Here is a 22,361-nt window from a genome sequence, read left to right as displayed (position 1 = left end):
TTTGCACAAGAACCTCCACTATGATCCTCCAGGACAGTCCTGAAAGATACTTTTCCTTATACTCTTATATTATTTCCCATCCCCCAGGGCCATTTAGTTTCATATTATTGGCAGCGGGGATCTAATAACGAAAATAAAATGTGGCAGAATATGGTTTTGTAATAATGCATCTGTGAGGTATACTGCAGTGTCAGAAAAGCTGTGACAGAAAAGGTTTAAATTTTAACAGTACCAAGGGGATAGCTTTGTTTTTTCTTTTTTTAAAACAATAAACATTTTAAAATGTTAACATTCAAAGATGCTTGCTTGACTACTGTGATAGTTTCTGGGCTTGGGAAATAAAATACTGACAATTATTTTTTGAGGAAACAGACACACACAGGCACAGACTTAAATACCCCCCAAAATTATGTATGTGAAATTCTAGGCCATTGTTTTAGAACAACCATACCTGTTCTTTTTTGCTACTGGTTAATGCAGAGAACATTTTTAAAATGGACAACCAAGCTAAGGTGATCACGGTAAAATACATGGTGATATGCAGCAGTGACATTTTATTGAGACTGCAGCTCTTCTTTTTATGGGGAGATGTAAAATGGGAGATGTCCTGCTGAGGTTGATAGCTCTGAAACTACTCTTTACCATAGGTAAACTTTTACACCTGTCAGATGAAACAGATTTGTCAATCACAAGATTCTAAATGAGACTTGAATCAGTATTATCTGGTGCTTCACTTGTATGGGATACAGCCTATTCTCTGGATGTAATTTTTAAAAATATTATATACACACACAGAGCAGTGGGAGGCTTCAACCTGTGGGATACTGTCCATTCACACAATTGAGCATCTTGGGGCTCATCTCTCTCTTACACCCTTGTCAAATAGGCAGTCCAAATTAATGGCTGTCCATGAAGGATTATTTGTTTCGGGGGGTGGGGGTGGAGAGTGGAGTATACCCACTGTATGTAATTAATTTGTATTACCCCAGTCAACCTCATTGTTTTAAATGCTATACAAACACATTAGGGGCTTCTGCCCTGAAGAGTTTATAGTTTAAAAGACAGAACATGTAAAAAGGTAGAGGGAAGAGAGATAAAAAATGCACACATGGTGATATTAGTCACACATCTTACTACATTTTATACACACACACACACACACACACACACACACAGAGTATCCCTAGCTGCTCAGATCTTTTCCTTTTCAATTTTAATTGTTACTTCTACTTAATTTCTATTCTACTTATAAAAACATAACATACTGCCCAACTACTACACATTTACCTCTAACTGTTTTTCTTTTTAAAAAGGCTAAAAATAAAAATTTCCCTTCCTATGCCAAACCCAAAACAAAGCTCTTAACCCAAACTCCACCCAATGTCCACTTATAGTATCCCAGGATCTGAGCTGTTCACATCACAGTGCTGAAAAGAAAAATCAGTCAAATGCAAAAAGTAATGATACCTGCTTTATGAAACTTTTCCATCAGCTCGTGCCGAACAGACTTCTCCAAGTTAAAATAGTCATGGTCTTCATCCGGGTTTTGTAGAAATAGAGGAATATGCTGAAATACTATTACATGTTTACACTTCTGTTTCTCAGCTACAGCCAGTTGTGCATTAAGCCACTCATCTTGGGCCTGCTTTAACTCGGAACACTTAGAGGAATCAAAGTATAACTGAGAGTTAAGCACAAGAAAGAAAACTCCTCCAACCCAAAAACTGAAGTAATCATCTCCCCAGTGCTTGCAATAATCATCTATTGTTTCAGGTGTTGGAACATTGCCGATATCATGATTTCCGCTGACAAATACCAATGGAATGTCTTCGTCAATGTTCTTCAGGACATTTTTCAAATCTTGTTCTTGGTCCTTTCGCCACGGAGTTCCTATAAAAAGAATTGTTGAGTTATTTTACCAGGATTCTACCTTTTATGTTTATACTACACTCTTCCACCACCACCACCACATTTTGTTTATACAGACAGCATTGACAGTAAAACCAAATGATATTGCTACGCAGATAAAACAAATATGCAGCAGACAAAATGTACAATGTTATTCTTTAATTATATTTTTAATGTATCCAGTAGTCATCTAAGCTTGATGCCTTCTCTGCTGTCTGTTTCCTTCATGCTTCCCTCCTTCCTTCCTTCCATGGCTAGTATTCTGCAATTCTCTACACCTTTCAATGCACAAGACTGCCGAAGACAATTTACAGATTGTCCAACAGTAGATGCCATAAGGATGCATGGTCAGTATTTTGCATCAAACAGCTCTCTCTCCTTTTTTCCCCCATCATAAGAACAGCTATACTGGGTCAGACCAAAGGTCCATCTAGCCCAGTATCCTGTCTTCTGACAGTGGCCAATGCCTGATGCCCCAAAGGGAATGAACAGAACAGGCAATCATCAAGTGATCCATCCTCTGTCACCCATTCCCAGCTTCTGGCAAACAGAGGCTAGATACATCATACAGACTGATGATCCATTGAGAAAAATGCAGAATCATTGGAAGGTTTAATTCAAGTTTGTGTACAAGGTAGCAACCGATGAAACATCTGGTTTATATTTTACGGCTACATAAAAGAATGGAGTTTTCGTTCATTACTAGAACGGCTTCAGCAAAAACATAATTAGTGTCCTGTAGAAACTCATTTAGATAGTACAAAATTGTTTTAACAATTAATAGAACACGGGATTAATTTTAAGGGGGGGCGTAATTGTGCACTTTACCAATTTGTTTTCCTACCCCCATGGCTGATTTATAATACCCCTGTCTAAAATATTTATCATTCTGCTGACAGGAAGTCCTATTACTCTTGGGACATGTATATTTAATCACTGGAGAAATGTACACGATGTCATGAAAAGTTAGAAAAATGTGTTTTTGGAGAGTGTTTATTTATTTTACATTAAATAAAAATAAAAAAGTTTGTTCTACATTTGAGAACAGAACACTTCTAAAATATAGAGAGAGTTGCTATGTGTTTATTATAAATGAATTAAAGTATTACATTTCTAAAAAAGTATGTATGTATTTTACTTAAAGGAACAATGTTACAAAGGTAAATTTCACATAGCTGGATTTTAGAATCCATGAAGCCATTTTTATAAAACTGGGTTTGGAATTTAAAAAAAAAAAAAAGTCTTTATTTACCAGAAGGTCTGAATTGAGGCTCACATTGCAGTGGTGACTATACATGTAACAACGATGAAAAAACATGTTCACTTAAACACATTTAGAATTCTCAACTACATAGATTTTACATAAAATCTATTACAAAGTTTATTTTAATTGCATCTATCACTATAAGGTTTATACAATTTCTTTTTCATGCTTCTTCAAAGTTTCTAGAGTCTGAATGCTGATATAGCCTTGACCTGAAATAAATTTTACTAGTGACTTTTGAAAAGGAATTGAAAATTTAACAAAAACACAAGCTTAAAATAATCACCTTACCACCTTCATTTTGAATATTTAACAAATGATAGAAGTTTACTCTAGTGTTTTACTACTACTACTAGGATTCTGTATAGGAGTGGAAAAGAGCTTGAAAAATGCAAATGGATACGTGAAGGAAAAAACCCTGACACTTTATTGATAGCAATGCAGTGGTTTCCTCAATTAGTACAGTTTTATTTATATAGCAACACAGGTGTACAGAGTGCCTTACAACAATAAAAATCAGCCATCAAAACAAAGAACAAGATCTCTGCTCCCAAGAGCCTCGGTAGTTGTAATAAGTGGTCAAAAGAATAATTTTAGGAGAATTAAATAGCTGGTTTCGCATTTTTAGTAAAGGTCCAGACAATATATTTATATTTAAAAAATGAGAACAAGAAAGCATCAAGGTAGCAATGTCTGTGTATGCAACAGAAATGGAGAGCTAAGGACCTAGATGTTATTTATATTACAGTTGGCACCTGGAGGCTTCACTGAGGTTGAGCATCAAGGCACGATGCCCAGAACAAATAGAGAGAGTCCCTTAGCTAAGTGCTTACAATTTAACTAAACAAGGTGGATAAAGAGTGAGAGGGGACCCCAGGCACACATTGAGAAACAGAAATAACTTGTTTAGAGTCCAAGTCATATAATAGGGCATTGGCATAGCAGAGAATACAACCCAGGTCTCCCGAGTCCCTGTTCAGTATCCTATTCACTATATAGTTCATGGACACAGCAGAAGAGGATAACAAGGAAGAGTCAAAGATAGCAGCACCTTTGGATCAGCTACTGGACAGCAGTTGCTGCATCGAACAAATGTTTACACTGGATGACGTCAGAAGAACGTTAACTACCTGCACATCTTGCTACTCCAAAAGTTATGCATGCAGACAATAGAAAAATTACAGAGTACTAAAAAGCAGGTTGCTATAACAGAATTCTTCGGCGTATTGTAGCTGATTATTGTGACTGCTTATGCTTCTGTATTCAGCGTGCTTTGTGTGAGCTAATATTTCCTGGCAACCTGATTTGTTTGTGCTTATTTACTTTTCAATAAATGTGCACTCTTTTTCTAAATACAGAAAGTGATAGCACTTTTGTTTCCCTCACTGCTTATTCGATGGCCTCTCAATTATCCAGACTCCCAATTATCTCAATAAAATCCATGTCCCCCATCCTACTTGGATGAACAGGAGTATTCTGTATGTAGTTTAATACACATATCAACATAGTGTTCACTGTGGGGAAGGTTAAATAAAAGTGAAGAGATATTTATTAGTCTTGTATTTTATTGTAGCTGTTTCTTGAAGTGTGAAAATGGCAGAGAGAGAAGGAGGACTGCTTGGAGGCATGACAGGGAAACTTGACTTGGGAAGTGTCAGGGTGGATATAACTACAGTAATGAACAGTTCATTTTTGTTCAGTTTATCCTGGAGTTGTAATGTCAAAATGCCTTCAGTCACTAGCCACACCATACTATGTTGATGTTATATATTATGTTCTGTACATACAGCTTTGCTCTAAGATAAATGACTTTAAAAATTAATAGTCCATGAATGATAATTTTGCTTTTAAAGGAATATAAAGAAGCTAAAACTGTCACTAGAGTACAGTAGTCTGCAATTTTCCTTTCAGGTTTCTGTTCTATCATTTTTTGAAAGTTGAGTGACATGAGCAAAAGTATAAAGGGGAAATGACAACATCTCTGTTGCGGAACATCTTTCTATTGTAAGTTATTTGTAAGTCTCTATTTCTCTAAACATTTCCAATAGTGTATTGCTCAAAAAAGTAAAGACAACCTTTCTTCTCTCACTTAGAGCAGATTTCAAGAAATGAAGAAGTCTATTTTGCAAATGTCTTTGCCAAAACTTGCTGCAGTCAGCAGGAGTAGTATTTGCAGTTTATTCTGCAAAGGTAATAATCCTTCTGCTAATAATCCATGCTACAATTTACCTTGGTAGCAATGCAGAAGAAACCTACATATTTTTTTTAAAAAAAAAGATGTTTTTCAAATGCATTAGCTACAAATATGATTTAACACACCACATAACTGGGGCTACAGATTTGTGGTTTTGTAAACATGTTTTATTGTGAATTTTGCATCAAAAAGACAACTCTTCATTTATGTTAGAGTTCACCCTCCTTTGCAGTTATTACAGAGAAATTGTGCAATACAGATCTTCTTTCAAACTGATGCTATTTTTATAAGCCCTCACTACCAAGATACTACCACCTGCTGTTTTGTACATAATCTGTGTGGTGGGTAGACCTTTCTAGGGCAGCCAGCACTACCGACTGCAAACTTGTGCGCTCAGTCTAGGTGTGTGGCAGCTGGATATCTCCTACTGATATGCAGCAAGGGCGGTAAGATGTGGTTCCCTTTGGGTTCTGGTGGCTGTCTAGCAAGGCACCATATAACAGGAGAGTTAATCATTGGAGGGGTCCTATTATCCAGGTCAGTGGGGGTTGCAGTTCCCAGTTGTCCCTGCATCCTATAATTTGGGTGCCAAATAATCAGACTAGTCAAGAATGGATGTGGACTCATACAACTCTACTGGCTATAGAGTTGACACAGCACAACATATAGGCTCTCTATTCTGCATGATTTCTCTACCTGACCTCTCCAGGTCAGAAAGGGCTTTCTAATTAGCTTTGTACTATTCAAATTTGGTTTTACAGGTGTCATAAACAGATAGCTAAGGGTTAATGTCTCTTTCACCTGAAACACCTGACCAGAGAACCAATCAGGAAACTGGATTTTTTCAACTTTGGGTGGAGGGAAGTGTGTCTCTGGGTCTTTTGTCTGTCTGCCGGCTTCTCTGAGCTTTGGAGAAGTACTTTTTATTTTCTAGTCTTCTGTTTCTAAGTGTAAGGACAAAGAGATCAGATAGTAAGTTCTATGGTTTCTTTTCTTTGGTATTTGCATGAATGTAAGTGCTGGAGTGCTTTAATTTGTATTCTTTTTGAATAAGGCTGTTTATTCAATATTCTTTTAAGCAATTGACCCTGTGTTGTATCATCTTAATACAGAGAGAACATTTGTATTTTTTCTTTCTTTTTATATAAAGCTTTCTTTTAAGACCTGTTGGAGTTTTTCTTTACTTCAGGGAAATTGAGTCTGTACTCACCAGGGAATTGGTGGGAGGAAGAAATCAGGGGAGAGCTGTGTGTTGGATTGCTAGCCTGATTTGGCATTTCCTCTGGGTAAAGAGGAAAGTGCTTTTGTTCCAGGATTGGGAACGGAGAGGGGGAATCACTCTGCGTAGTTTCACAGAGCTTGTGTCTGTGTATCTCTCCAGGAGCACCTGGAGGGGGGAAGGGAAACAGGATTATTTCCCTTTGTTGTGAGACTCAAGGGATTTGAGTCTTGGGGTCCCCAGGGAAGGTTTTTCAGGGGGACCAGAGTGCCCCAAAACACTCTAATTTTTTGGGTGGTGGCAGCAAGTACCAGGTCCAAGCTGGTAACTAAGCTTGGAGGCTTCCATGCTAACCCCCATATTTTGGACGCTAAGGTCCAAATCTGGGAATAAGGTTATGTCATGGTGGCAGCGGTGGGATCTAGACAGAATCCAGAAGCCAGTAGGAATATTATATTTTTCTTTTCTCTGCTAAGGGCTTTTTAGCAGAGAGAAACAGTTTGGTTTTAAAAGGGAACCAGAGAGAATTTTTTTTTTTTCTGCTCTCTCTAGCAGTTTGTGGTTTGCATGTTAAGCGAGAAGACTGTTTAGGGTCTTTTGTCATGCAATAGCCCTCCCATTAGGAGGCAAAATACCAGCACTTATATGCATGCAGATAAAGTGGTTTTTCTGGTTTCCCTTAATTGAACATTAGCTAGAGAGAGAAAAGGGAAAAGGCACTGTTGCTAGGCAGACTTCAGGAGGCAACAGAGAACCTGCAGTTCAGAAGATAAACACCGGAGGGCACCCCAACACAAGAAAACAGGAACCATGACTTCTAAGGCAAAAAGAAACGCCGAAGAACACATCAAAGAAGCTGAACACAGGCGACAACTGGAAATGAAACAAAAAGAGATGGAGATAAAAGAAAAGGAAGAAAGCATCAAACAGGCAGCCCAAGAGGCAGCACACAAAAGAAAACTAGAAGAAGATGAGGCAGCCCACAGAAGACAGATAGAACTCCAGAGGGAAGCCCACCAACAGGCCATGGAATTAGAAAAGGCTAAGCAACAGACTCCAGCCAATCCTAACAACCCATCGCCCATTATTGCTCCACAGCACAGGAAATTTCCCACCTACAAGGCAGGTGATGACACCGAGGCCTTCTTGGAAAATTTTGAAAGAGCCTGTCTTGGGTACAGCATCCCCGAAGACCAGTACATGGTAGAATTAAGGCCACACCTCAGTGGACCTTTAGCAGAGGTGGCAGCTGAAATGCCCAGTTCATCTCTACAATAGACTTAACCAAGGGGTACTGGCAAGTACCGCTAGATGAACCTGCCAAGGAGAGGTCAGCATTCGTCACCCATGCGGGGGTGTATGAATTCAATGTCCTTCCTTTCGGCCTTCAAAATGCACCCGCCACCTTCCAGAGGCTGGTAGATGGTCTACTAGCTGGACTGGGAGAATTCGCAGTTGCCTACCTCGATGATGTGGCCATTTTTTCAGACTCCTGGCCCGAACACCTACTACACCTGGAAAAGGTCTTTGAGCGCATCAGGCAGGCAGGACTAACTGTTAAGGCCAAAAAGTGTCAAATAGGCCAAAACAGAGTGACTTACCTGGGGCACCAGGTGGGTCGAGGAACCATAAACCCCCTACAGGCCAAGGTGGATGCTATCCAAAAGTGGCCTGTCCCAAGGTCAAAGAAACAGGTCCAATCCTTCTTAGGCTTGGCCGGATACTACAGGCGATTTGTACCACACTACAGCCAAATCGCTGCCCCATTAACCGACCTAACCAAAAAGACCCAGCCAAATGCCGTTAAGTGGACTAATGAGTGTCAAGAGGCCTTTACCCAGCTTAAGGCGATGCTCATGTCTGACCCTGTGCTCAGGGCCCCGGACTTTAACAAGCCATTCCTAGTAACCACAGATGCATCTGAGCGTGGTATAGGAGCAGTGCTCATGCAGGAAGCAACAGATCACAACTTCCATCCTGTCGTGTTTCTCAGCAAAAAACTGTCTGAGAGGGAAAGTCACTGGTCAGTCAGTGAAAAGGAATGCTATGCCATTGTGTACGCCCTGGAGAAGCTACGCCCATATGTTTGGGGACGGCGGTTCCAACTACAAACTGACCATGCTGCACTAAAGTGGCTTCATACTGCCAAGGGGAACAACAAGAAACTTCTTCGTTGGAGTTTAGCTCTCCAAGATTTTGATTTTGAAATTCAACACATCACAGGAGCTTCTAACAAAGTTGCTGATGCACTCTCCCGTGACAGTTTCCCAGAATCCAGTAGTTAAAAAGTGTTCTTAACATGTAAAAGTCTGTTAGTTATATACTTAGTAGTATATGTAAAGGTGCATGTGTTGTATTAATCTGTTTATTTTCAAGTTCTAGAAGGAAATTGCCGCCAGTGAGCTTCCCCACTGTCTGCAATTTGGGGGGCGTGTCATAAACAGATAGCTAAGGGTTAATGTCTCTTTCACCTGAAACACCTGACCAGAGAACCAATCAGGAAACTGGATTTTTTCAACTTTGGGTGGAGGGAAGTGTGTCTCTGGGTCTTTTGTCTGTCTGCCGGCTTCTCTGAGCTTTGGAGAAGTACTTTTTATTTTCTAGTCTTCTGTTTCTAAGTGTAAGGACAAAGAGATCAGATAGTAAGTTCTATGGTTTCTTTTCTTTGGTATTTGCATGAATGTAAGTGCTGGAGTGCTTTAATTTGTATTCTTTTTGAATAAGGCTGTTTATTCAATATTCTTTTAAGCAATTGACCCTGTGTTGTATCATCTTAATACAGAGAGAACATTTGTATTTTTTCTTTCTTTTTATATAAAGCTTTCTTTTAAGACCTGTTGGAGTTTTTCTTTACTTCAGGGAAATTGAGTCTGTACTCACCAGGGAATTGGTGGGAGGAAGAAATCAGGGGAGAGCTGTGTGTTGGATTGCTAGCCTGATTTGGCATTTCCTCTGGGTAAAGAGGAAAGTGCTTTTGTTCCAGGATTGGGAACGGAGAGGGGGAATCACTCTGCGTAGTTTCACAGAGCTTGTGTCTGTGTATCTCTCCAGGAGCACCTGGAGGGGGGAAGGGAAACAGGATTATTTCCCTTTGTTGTGAGACTCAAGGGATTTGAGTCTTGGGGTCCCCAGGGAAGGTTTTTCAGGGGGACCAGAGTGCCCCAAAACACTCTAATTTTTTGGGTGGTGGCAGCAAGTACCAGGTCCAAGCTGGTAACTAAGCTTGGAGGCTTCCATGCTAACCCCCATATTTTGGACGCTAAGGTCCAAATCTGGGAATAAGGTTATGTCAACAGGGATAAACTGAAGACTGGGAAGAACTGCATTTTATGTAAGAATAATACAAAAATGGAATTCTCAGGCAGAAATAGTACCAAGTCTAAAAAAGTTAAAAGATGGCACAGCACCACTGATGGAGGAATGAATAATGGGCTGTTTCTTCTTTCATTTACAATTATGTCATTGGAGATACATCACTGTAAAAAAGACAATTAGGCCCATTCAGAGAAATACACATGATGACTACAAACAGCACTCTAAGACAAAGGTACATATACAGTATTCCATCCTAGAACCTCTTCCATCTGGCTTTCACCCCTTGCACTCCACTGAAACTGCTTTCACTAAAGTCTCTAAAGAACCCTTCCTTACCAAAGCTCAGAAGCAGTACTCCATCCTCATCCTCCTTGGCCCATCAGCTGGTCTTGCCACCACCTACCATGTTCTTCTTGAAATCTTGGCCTCTTTTCTCTTATGTGCCTCTGTCCTCTCCTGATTTCCCCCGTATCTCTCTAATTACTCATTCAGTGTGTCCTTTGGAGAATCTTCCTCAAGCCCCCTACCTCTTTCTGTGGATTCTTGAGGATTTTGCCATTGGTTCTCTTCTCTTCTCCCTCAACACCTTATCTGTGGGTAATCTCATCTGCAAACGCAAATTCAATTACTATCTCTATGTAGATGATTCCCAGACGTACTTTTTTCTCCCAACTTTCTCTTTCTGATTTGGGCCTGGGCTACATTGGCGTGTGTGTGTGTGTTTCAAACTAAGATACGCAACTTCACCTATGCTATTCATGCAGATGAAGTCGAAGTATCTTAGTTCAACTGACCTGGCTGTCCTCACGGTGGTGAGTCGACCGCCGCGGCTCTCCCGTCGAATCTGCTTACTCCTCCTGCTGAGGTGGTGTACAGGTGTCGATTCAGGGATCGATTTTTCACATCCAGACGAGATGTGATAAATCGATCCCCAATACATCGAACATTGCCTGCCGATCCAGCAGGTAGTATAGACGTACCCTAAACTAAAATCAGGGCCTGTCTCTCTGATGTCTTCTTGTGGATCCAGCCGTCAGCTCAAGCTCAGCATGGTTAAAACAGCTCTTAAAACTTCCTGTTTCCTCCAACTACTGTGATCATCCTGCTTGCCACTGAGGCCCATGATCTGAGTGGCATTTTTGACTCAGACTTCTCTCTGTATCCTTACATCTAGGCTATGTCTAAATCTTACCAATTGTTTCTGCATAACATCTCTACATCCTTACTTATCCATCCACACAGCTGAAACTCTCATCCATGGTCTTATCAACTCATGTCTCATTTACTGCAACATCTCTCTCTCTGGCCTTGAGAAAAGCAGTCTTGTCCCACTCTCAGCCATTCAGAATGCGCTACAAATATCATTTTCCTAACCAGTTTCTTTGACCATGTCAACCCTCTCTTTGCATCCCTCCTCTGGGTCCCCCTTCTTTATCATGAACATAAGCTATTTTTCTTCATTTCAAGGCCCTTCACATCGGAACTCTACACACTCATCTGCTATTGAGGTGTCAACTCCCACCTCCCTTTAGTCCACAATGCCAGCCTCCAACTTCCACTTGTTAAATTTTTGAACAAGCACCTTTGTGCTTTCTCCCATGATGCCTCTCACACTTGAGAGCAGGTCCAGTTAATATCCACAAAGCTACCTCACTTTCCTCCTTCAAACTCTCCTTAGAACTCTCATTTTCTGTGATATGTACAAAGAACTTGACAATCATTGGTGTGCTGAGACCACTGTCTATCATGCTGACCAATTCTGTCTGTTTCCTTATACTCCCCCATCTGTCTGCATCCATCTGTTGGACCTCGTTTTATACTTAGGTTGTAAGATCTTTAGCTCAGGGTTCATCTTTTTGTTGTGTTTATACAGTGCCTAGAACAATGGGGTCCTGGTTTTTGATTAGGGCTCCCAAGTTGCTACAGCAATACAACATATTGCAAATGCATGTGGGTTAATGATTCCAACTAATATATGCAAGAAGAACACATCGGATACGTCACATTTTATAATCTCCATGTGGTCATGTTCTTAAAATATACTCCTTCTGGGTTAAAGTCTGTGCTGTGATAGGCAAAATGTTTCATGTCATCTTTTTAGTAAACATGATAGTATATGTGTTATTGATAAAACTGAAGACTGAAGTCCAAATATCACCCTGAAAATGTCTCTCATTTTTACTCCGCGCAAAGACATATATATCTATTCATTGAGTGACTGAAATCATATTTAATAAGACAATACAAAAACAGGAAATAACTACCTGGGAAGGAGTACTGAGGAAAGGGATCTGGGGGTCATAGTGGACCACAAGCTAAATATGAGTCAACAGTGTAACACTGTTGCAAAAAAAGCGAACATCCTTCTGGGATGTATTAGCAAGAGTGTTGTAAGCAAGACACAAGAAGTCATTTTTCCACTCTCCTCTTCACTGATTAGCCTTAACTGGAGTATTGTGTCCAGTTCTGGGTGCCACATTTCAGGAAAGATGTGGACAAATTGGAGAAAGTCCAGAGAAGAACAACAAAAATGATTAAAGGTCTAGAAAACATGATCTATGAGGGAAGATTGAAAAAACTGGGTTTGTCTAGTCTGGAAAAGAGAAGACTGAGAGGGGAGATAACAGCTTTATAGTACATTAAAGGTTACAAGGAGGAGGAAGAAAAATTGTTTCCTCTTAACCTCTAAGGATCAGACAAGAAGCAATGGACTTAAATTGCAGCAAGTGAGGTTTAGGTGGACATTAGGAAAAACTTCCCATCAGGGTGGTTAAACACTGGAATAAATTGCTTAGAGAGGTTGTGGAATCTCCATCATTGGAGATTTTTAAGAGCGGTTAGACAAATACCTGTCAGGAATGGTCTAGAAAATACTTAGTGCTGCCTTGAGTGCAGGGAACTGGACTAGATGACTTCTTGAGATCTCTTCCAGTCCTATGATTCTATGAATACAGCACTGGTACAAATTACTCATTGCTTCCTGTCTTATAAAGAAACCTAAAAGAATCTTTTCATTGGGAATTGAAATAGCCATTTTACCACAGCTAAGATATGAGAGACTCATTTAACAGTATATTGGGACATTCTATATTGAAGTAAGCAATACAAAAATTTTACTACAGTATGAGCTCATAATGGATTATAATATTTCTGAAATGACAGTGAAATAAAAAACAAATGGAGAATTCAGGCTTCTTTCCTAGTTTTCAGCTGCACAGGTGTCCACTTAACTACCTATTCCTTCAGATTATTGTTCCACCTTCTGCTGTGAAAATAATCACTATGCTTCATTTAAGCATACTCAGCTCTTTTATCCACACACATACCTTAGCAATTTAGTCCTTGCATATCAAGTGCAGCCCATCACTGCCAATGCTTTGTTTCCGATTGTTACCATGACAAGACTAGCATAATTACACAAAATTTACAAAAAAGTTAACAGAGTGTCACTGAAGACACAAACTACTAGCTTCCAATTGCTATTTTTATTCAAGAGGCAAGGAGATGAAGTTTAGCTATGCAAACTTTAAATATATTCTGAGAGTCGGTTACTGCTTTTTTGAGAAGAAGCTCACCAGCTCTGAGGTCTTCATAATATTTTTCATCTCCTACTAAGGCATTATCAACATGTCTAATATCTACCACAAATATTTTCATCAAACTGTGGATCTAGTCCCATTACAAGATTTTTTTAAAAAACAAACCAACAACTATATTCAACCAGAAAACTAAAAAAAGTTTTTTGATGAAAGTGCAAAGACTGAAAGGGAAATTTCCCTACTTTGCTGTCTGAGGTCTTGTCTATATTTACTGTGGTTTGCCAGTATAGATATACTGGTAGAATATACTGGCAATCCATCCTAGAGGAATATACCTGCAAAAGAACTCTTAAACCAGTTCTCTGAACAGAATAATGTAGCAAACAGTTCCTGCACCAAAGAGTTTACAATTGAAACAGGCAAAACAGACTGATGGGACAGAATGGTGAAGCAGCTCATCCATGGTAAGTAGCAGACTCTGGAATACAATCTCAGGACTCTCAGTTCAGTACCCGATAGATCATGTTGTCTCCTATTAACTCCATGAAAACTAGCACATTGAGGTCTCCCTATCTCACTCCAGCTTGATTAACTCAGAATCAAACTTGCCGCTGGTTGGACATGGATCATCATCATCCAAGGAGGAAGTAGAAGAAAACAATTTCAGTTCAGATGGTCAGAAAAAAGGCCTGAAAAAGCCCTTTTCAAAATTCACTGAATTTAAAAAGAGACTGGAACCATTATGATAATCTAGTCTGACTGCCTAAATGACATAGGACATAGAAAACTTTGATATAGCACATAGACTTTTCTGGGTGAGTAATGAGGTTTAGCTTATATATACTGTGTGCATTCTGCATAACAAACCATTTGTCTGGCACATTATACAGTACAGAAACTCTGTTGTATAGTGTTTGCTTCCTCATTTGTCTTCTTGAAACTGTCCTTTGTTTTAAGGAAAGGTCATTAAGTGAAATTCTATCTACTCACTGTTCAACATTATACTTTGGAATAATATGGCCTTCTATACCTGCAAAGTTAACATCAAGACACACTTTCTAAGAGTTGTAGTTGAAACATGCTCATAGAAATTAGTCTTCTACTAACTGAGCTTTCCTCAAATGACATAGAAATATCAACCCTTACATTCACATCTCATTTTTTAGCAAATATTACAACCATTCATACCACAAACAAATGGGATTGTTACCATTAAAAACATGGCTGCCAATTATGTATAAATATATTTGTCGGTTCTTAGATACCACAGTGAGTGTGCAGCCTAAAAACCTGAGAGAATAATATATGGAATCAAACCTCTTTGGGCTGGGAATCATTGCCACTGGCTCAATAAATATTTGTAGCTAATCTATCTTCACCTACACAGAAGAAAAAATAAAGATGTGGTAAAAAAATTAATTTTATTTTGATGGATGAAATTTTTGCTAGGATATGGGGGGAGGAAATCAAACTAGCATCTTCAACACCTAATCTCTGAATACAGCAAAACAAAATATTAAATAAATTATTGGTAAGACTACCCTGTTAAATTAGCAGACTCTGCAAATAAATATATAGCTAAGGTTTTAGAAGAAAGTTGATAGTGTTATATTGTGTTATATGTTCACGTAGTTAAAGATTATCACAATGGCTGAGCATAGGAAGAGTGGTAAGATTATGTTAAAGTTAACAAGATTCATCAGGGGCACAAGATCCACTACAGCAGATCTCATTGCAGGATTGGGACACAGCACATGAATAAAATTCAAGCATGCTTGCTCAACAGATGCAATAATTTTCCACTACACTAGGCTTCCTTGTTCCCATAAGCCAAAAATATATTGTCAAAGAGGTAAACCATGCATTGAGTATATTTCACACTTCCCTGCTCATGGGATGATTATAGCAAATACAATTTCATACTAAGCTGTCTGGAGGTCGTGAGTGCTCCATTAGCTTTTATTGAAATCAGATAATTGCACAAATAAATATTTTCATAGTAATGTACAAATATAATGAATTTTTATACGGAATATAAAACCCCTTTGACAGTGTTTGCTCCATCTAGAAAGTCTTTGGACATGAAAAATTACTAATGGGCTGAGGGTCTGGGGAAAAAATAGTCAAGTGTTCTTTGGATGTGGATTCCATTATATCTAAACCAGGGGTTGGGAACCTTTCAGAAGCAGTGTGCCAAGTATTCATTTATTCACTCGAATTCAATGTTTTGCGTGCCAGTCATACATTTTAACATTTTTAGAAGGTCTCTCTATATAAGTCTACAATATATAATCAGCTATTGTTGTATGTAAAGTAAATAAGGTTTTTTAAATGTTTAAGAAGCATCTTTTAAAATTAAATTAAAATGTAGAGCCCCCTGGACCGGTGGCCAGGACTTGGGCAGTGTGAGTGCCACTGAAAATCGGCATGCGTGCCATAGGTTGCCTACCCCTGATCTAAACCATCAAAGTTTGTGATAGTTTTGGCTTCTTCCTAATTAGCAACAAATTTAAAAATAGCACACACACAGTCACATGAAAAATTTGTTCAATTAGGTCATTTAAGTTAACTTATTGGCAGGAGACTAGATCAAATCCAGAACACATGTGCACAGTCGATCAGCAGTAAATCAGTTCATGTTCCTTGAGGCAACGTCAGACATGTTAATATCCCACAGTTATTCTCCCACGACTCATGTAGAACTTGAGCAGTTTAAACACCAGAGCAGACATTTTTCTAAATATCATCTCTGAATTCTCAGCCTGGTATCTGAAAAATCATGCTGTACTCTTCCTACTTCGCACTCCATCATGAATCACCACTGTGGAAGGGGAAGGGTTTCTTCCACACCACCCAACAAAGATCCTGGAATCAGGATTTAGCTACTGATTTTGCTGAAAATGCATGAGATGAAATAGAATACAGCTGGCTCCTGCACAGTTGTGCAATGGTGATGGTAGTTAACAAAACTAAACAAACTTGTTTCTGTCAGTAAACTAAGCAGATCAGCTCCGAGAAGACAAAAAGGAGTAAATGTGTGTTCTAATAAGGTGACATGTTTACAGTCACTTTTTAAAGTCATCACCATATTTTAAATATCATCATTGGAAGTACGATTTTTTTTAAACCAGTAACCACAGTAACATGGGCCATATAAGCAGACAAAACAAACACATTAGAATTTATGCTGTCAACTTTTGGATGGGGAAGGGAATTTTTTTTTTTTTAATAAACTGCAGTATTGTTAATTAAAATAAAATCCCTATTTATTAAAGCAGACCTTATAAAAGGTGTCCCCGGTCCTTCTGGGCAAGCTGTATGGCTTCAATTTTATATGGCAAGCTTTTATTTATAGTTACAAAGACAAAGGAGACTTATCACAAGATTAATGACGGTATAACAGCAATAACAAAAGTGACTGCTGACCAAAGATGAGTGCTCAATAACTTATTACACCTCTACCCCAATAACACGCTGTCCTCGGGAGCAAAAAAATCTTACCGTGTTATAGGTGAAACTGCGTTATATCGAACTTGCTTTGATCCGCTGGAGTGCGCAGCCCTGCCGCCCTGGAGCGCTGCTTTACTGCGTTATATCCGAATTTGTGTTATATCAGGTCGTGTTATATCAGGGTAGAGATGTATATACTATGGGGAAAGCACTTTGAAAAAAAATATTTAAAAGTTTCAAGTATTTCTTTTCTTTGTAGATTTTGCTGATAATTCAATGCATACAACCTTAAAACTCTGTATGGGAGCCGTCATTTTTCTGTGAATTGTTCAGTTCACAAGTGCATAAATTCTGCTTCTGCGCCTGAATACAGATTGTCAGCATTACATCCATAGCACATATCGGGTGCCAAATTCCACTAGCAGAATCAAAGGGCTTCAAACCTTATTCAGCTACTACATCTGCTAAAATGTGAACAGGATAATTCAGTATCCTTATGTAATAAAGTACAAGTACTGTAGGCTCTTGTCTGGAAAGCATGTCAAGTTAGACTAAATCAATTGTGAAACTATGCTAAAGTTTACCACTTTGTATATCTTCACAATATAAGTGTTGCTGACTTCTTTTGATCAAATGGCAACAGCAAGTTAGAGCTTCCGCCTAATATTATCTCAGTCTCCCTGTTGAGAAAAACACTGAATGATACTTAAAGCCTCTTGGGATGTGCTATGTGACCTTGACCCCACTGCAATCAAGTGTTCAGTGCCTTTTCAGGCTCAGAAATGCCTCATAAGTAAAAGGCTAGAGAAAACATCGGATTTTACAATATAGCCCTTTCATTGGGAGAATTTTGAGTGGTGTATTTTTTTCTTCTGTCTGTTCCACACTGAATAAAATATGCTTCTCAGACCAACCCTATAAATGCCCCCCAAAATAATCCCTTTAGAAGGTTTCTCAGAATGGATTGAAAAATAATGGTTTTAAAATGTTAGTGATTATAAATTGAAATGAGACCTTAGCTCTAACTAGACAATAGCACTATCAACTTTGATGTTCTTTAATTCTAAAGATCTCTCTTCTGAACAGAAATAACTTCACCCTCTACAGTGCACTAATCATGGTTTGTAAAGGCACCTTTATACAAGTATTATATAGTTAAAAAAAAATCAATGTGTCTAATACATCTTGTGACCTGATTTTCAAAAGTTGCTAAGTAGTGAATCTAGTGGGAGCAGCAATGATTTGGAAATCAGGCCACTTCTCTAGGTGCCTAAATATGAACTTAGAAGCCTAATATTAGGCACCAATTTTTGAAAATCCTGGCAAATATTACCATTACTTTCCTCACATGGAGAACATCCACATACCTGAAATTACTGAAAACTTTGCCAAATTTGGGAATTTCACAGAAATGTTATTTGCTGTGCAAATGTGTAGTGTTAAGGAATTGGGTAGTACTGCTTTAAATAGTTTGGGAGCTCTTCTGCAATAGAAAACAGCAGAGGTCCACTAGTGGGATGCCAGACTATTAAAAGCAATACTACCCAAATTCCTATACACTACAGCATGGATATCTTGTCTTGACATGGACTAGTCAAATAACACAGTTCTCTGCTCCCATCAAGATCAGCAGTTTTTCCTTCTTGTGGACAAAATGACTAAAATTCAGTTAGCTTAAAACTGTCCATCTCCTGTACTACCTCAGCAAATCTTCTCTCTCCTGGATTAAAGTTCAGTCACTGCTACAACGAAATCCAAATGTGCAAAAAAAGAACACTTTCTGCACACTACTCTGCGTAAAATCACAAACTTCACTTGTACTCTATTTTTTCTGAGACTAGATGAATTACTTGACAAGTTTCTTGAGAGAAGATATATTAACTTTACTATATGCAGAATTTCAATCTGATAATGTTCTGCAATTTCTAGATCCCATGATCTTTTGTGCAGACACAGTTCATCGGGCTTGTACAGAATTTGGACCCTGTGTTTTTGAAGACTGTAGTACTTAAGAGATTGAAAATAATTAACTATTAGTAGATCATTGAGGAACTTAGAAATTTCTTCTAGAGGAAAGCTGCTATATATGGATGCCGTCATTCATTATACCATCATTAATCGTGGATTGAAGATTTATTAGATTTAATTCTGCTTGATCTTATCCATCAGGCCAAAAATGCCTGATTAATTTGAATACACTGCTCCTAAATAAATAAACTTTGTACCTTCTCTAGAGAGTGCGAGCAAATTGAACTGGAAGTCTGCTAAACACAAAGGATGGAGGACCACATATGCCCTGAGCTGTTAACATCTTTCAATACAATCTATGGACAAAAATCAAACACTTCAAACAAAATAAGAGAGATCTAGGGCTAGGTCCCAGGAAGGGGAAGAATAAAGGAGGTCTGAAACCACCTTTAACCACTCCCCCCTCCTCAGCTTCATCAAGTGCTGCTCAGGTGCAGTCTCTCTGGCCCCAGTACTATAAATCAAAATGATACATTGTATTTCAGAATCTCTCATATTCAATGCACATTTAGAGGGCTCACTGGAGCTTATTCATTACACTAATTAAATGAATTATTTAACATAGCACTTGAAAAATAAAATCAAAAGGCTTTGAATATGACAGTCAAACATTATTTATTAGGGTCTCCTATTCTGTACCAATTGCTAAGTATACTAGTGTCTTCCATAAGAGTTTAGGAACCATGGGTGAGAGGTGGTAAATACAAGTAAAGCACCAGTGACATAAGCAAATCACTAAGAGATACTAGGGGATCCCCATAATATTTTAACTATATTTTTTCCTTCTATGAAAAAATGCATATTTGTATAGTACTTGGTTAGTGGTAGGCAGGGGTACGCAAATTTTTTTACTGAACCCTAATCACATACCAAAATACTAGAATCATTGCATCTAAACTTCAGTGACCTATTTCATATTCAGTGCATTAGGACAACTACTGATATTTTCTGCTCTTTACTAACCTTGATGCCCTTGCCAAATTCCAGCATTGGTGATTATGTTCCATCTGTAAATTTCAACAGGACATTTTTCTTCGCTGCACCTCTTAAAATGTGTTGCCTTGCATTGATGGTACAGAATGATACTCCATCCCAGAGATGACTGCATTTCAGCGATAGGTAAAATAAAGTATTATAAAAGATAGAGGGCCAAGTTTGGCTTTACCCCCAATGGAATTTGTCCCTAATTACACCAGGCCTAAATATGACCTAGACTTTTAAGAACTTAGAAATTCCTTCTAGAGGAAAGCTACTATATATGGATGCCGCCATTCATTATATCATCATTAATCCTGATCACACAGATAAGGCTGGGACGTCTTCACATATATGTTCCATATCCAATGCCTCATTTAGTTAATGGATTTCAGAGATACAGCAGTATGCTGGATGTTTTACCCATTTCCAAACAAGTCAAGCTGCTTGATGCAACAATGTGGTATCAGAACTATTATGGCAAAACGACAGCAGTCAATCAAGCCAACTAGAGATCGTCTGAGCAGTTAAGGCAATAAGGAGTTCTTGTGGCATCTTAGAGACTAACAAAATTTATTTGGGCATAAGCTTTCATGGGCTAAAAGCCACTTAATCAGATGTATGGAGTGAAAAAAACAGTAACCAGAATATATATTATAGCACATGAAAAGATGGGAGTTGCTTTACCAAGAAGGGGGTGTCATAAACAGATAGCTAAGGGTTAACGTCTCTTTCACCTGGAAAGAAGTAATCTGAACCACCTGACCAGAGGACCACTCAGGAAACAAGACTTTTTCAAATCTGGGTGGAGGGTTTGTTGTGTGTGTGTCCTTTGTTCTTGGTTCTGCTGTCTGCCTGTATGCTCTCTCGGATGAGGAGTGATTTCTATTTCCTGCTTTCTAATCTTCTGTTTCCAAGTTGTGAGTACAAAAAGGGTTTGTTGTTTTTGTATTTACATGTCTATAGTTGCTCGAGTGCTTTGAATTGTATTCTTTTTGAATAAGGCTGTTTATTCATATTTCTTTTAAGCAATTGACCCTGTATTTGTCACCTTAATACAGAGAGACCATTTGTATGTATTTTTCTCTCTTTCTTTTTATATAAAGCTTTCTTTTAAGACCTGTTGGAGTTTTCTTTAGTGGGGAACTTCAGGGAATTGGGTCTGCAGCTCACCAGGGAACTGGTGGGAGGAAGAAGTCAGGGGGAGGTCTGTGTGTGTTAGATTTACTAGCCTGACTTTGCATTCCCTCTGGGTGAAGAGGGAAGTGCTTTTGTTTCCAGGACTGGAATTAGAGAGGGTGGACTCCCTCTGCTTAGATTCACGGAGGTTGCTTCTGTGTATCTCTCCAGGAGTACCTGGAGGGGGGAAGGGAAAAGATTTATTTCCCTTTGTTGTGAGACTCAAGGGTTTGGGTCTTGGGGTCCCCAGGGAAGGTTTTTGTGGGGACCAGAGTGCCCCAAAACACTAATTTTTTGGGTGGTGGCAGCAGTACCAGGTCCAAGCTGGTAACTAAGCTTGGAGGTTTTCATGCTAACCCCCATATTTTGGACGCTAAGATCCAAATCTGGGACTAGGTTATTGACAGGGGGTCAGTGCTAATGAGCCAATTCAATTAGGGTGGCAGTGGCCTATTCTTGTCAGCTGTTGAGAAGGGGTGAATGCCAAGGGAGGGAAAATTACTTTTGTGGTGCTAATGAGGCCAATGAAATCAAGGTGGCCCATTTCCAACAGCTGACAAGAAGGTGTGAATATTAGCAGAGGGGAAAATTACTTTTTGTAGTGACCCATCCACTCCCAGTCTTTATTCAGCCCAGTTTCCAAATTAATTCCAGTTCTGCAGTTTCTCATTGCAGTCTATTTTTGAAGTTTTTTTGTTAAAGAATTACCACTTTAAAATCTGCTATTGAGTGTCCACGGAGACTGAAGTGTTCTCCTACTAGTTTTTGAATATTGCAATTCTTGATGTCTGAGATTTGTGTTCATTTATTCTTTTTCGTGGAGACTATCCAGTTTCGCCAATGGACATGGCACAGAGGGTTGCTGGGACATAATGGCATATATCACATTGGTAGATGTGCAGGTGAATGAGCCCCTGATGGTGTGGCTGATGTGGTTAGGTCCTATGATGGTGTCCACTGAATAGATTTGGCAACGAGGTTTGTTGCAGGGATTGGTTCTGGATTAGTGTTTCTGTGGTGTGGTGTGTAGTTGCTGGTGAGTTTTTGCTTCAGGTTGGGGGCTGTCTGTAAGCGAGGATTGGCCTGCCTCCCAAGGTCTGTGAGAGTGAGGTTTAGTCCTTCAGGATAGGTTGTAGATCCTTGATGATGCGCTGGAGAGTTTTTAGTTGGGGGCTATAGGTGACGATTAGTGGTGTTCTGTTACTTTTTTTTGTTAGGCAAGTCCTGTAGTGGGTGACTTCTGGCTCTGTTAATCTGTCTCTTCATTTCACCAGGTGGGTATTATAGTTT

General features: G+C 39.0%; 1 protein-coding gene across 3 annotated transcripts in view; it reads right to left on the bottom strand.

The window, feature by feature from the left end:
• The window catches only part of CPPED1 (calcineurin like phosphoesterase domain containing 1), a 95,637-nt gene that overhangs the window by 37,710 nt on the left and 35,566 nt on the right, over positions 1 to 22,361 (bottom strand). For all 3 annotated transcript variants that reach the window (XM_030578506.1, XM_030578504.1, XM_030578505.1), the window contains exon 3: positions 1,468 to 1,890. In XM_030578506.1, coding sequence (XP_030434366.1) covers positions 1,468 to 1,890 — 423 coding nt within the window. The remainder of the gene's footprint in view (positions 1 to 1,467; positions 1,891 to 22,361) is intronic.

The sequence above is a fragment of the Gopherus evgoodei genome, chromosome 10, assembly GCF_007399415.2.
Source record: "Gopherus evgoodei ecotype Sinaloan lineage chromosome 10, rGopEvg1_v1.p, whole genome shotgun sequence".
NCBI classification, from domain to species: domain Eukaryota; kingdom Metazoa; phylum Chordata; order Testudines; family Testudinidae; genus Gopherus; species Gopherus evgoodei.
This window is presented reverse-complemented; position numbering and strand designations above follow the sequence as displayed.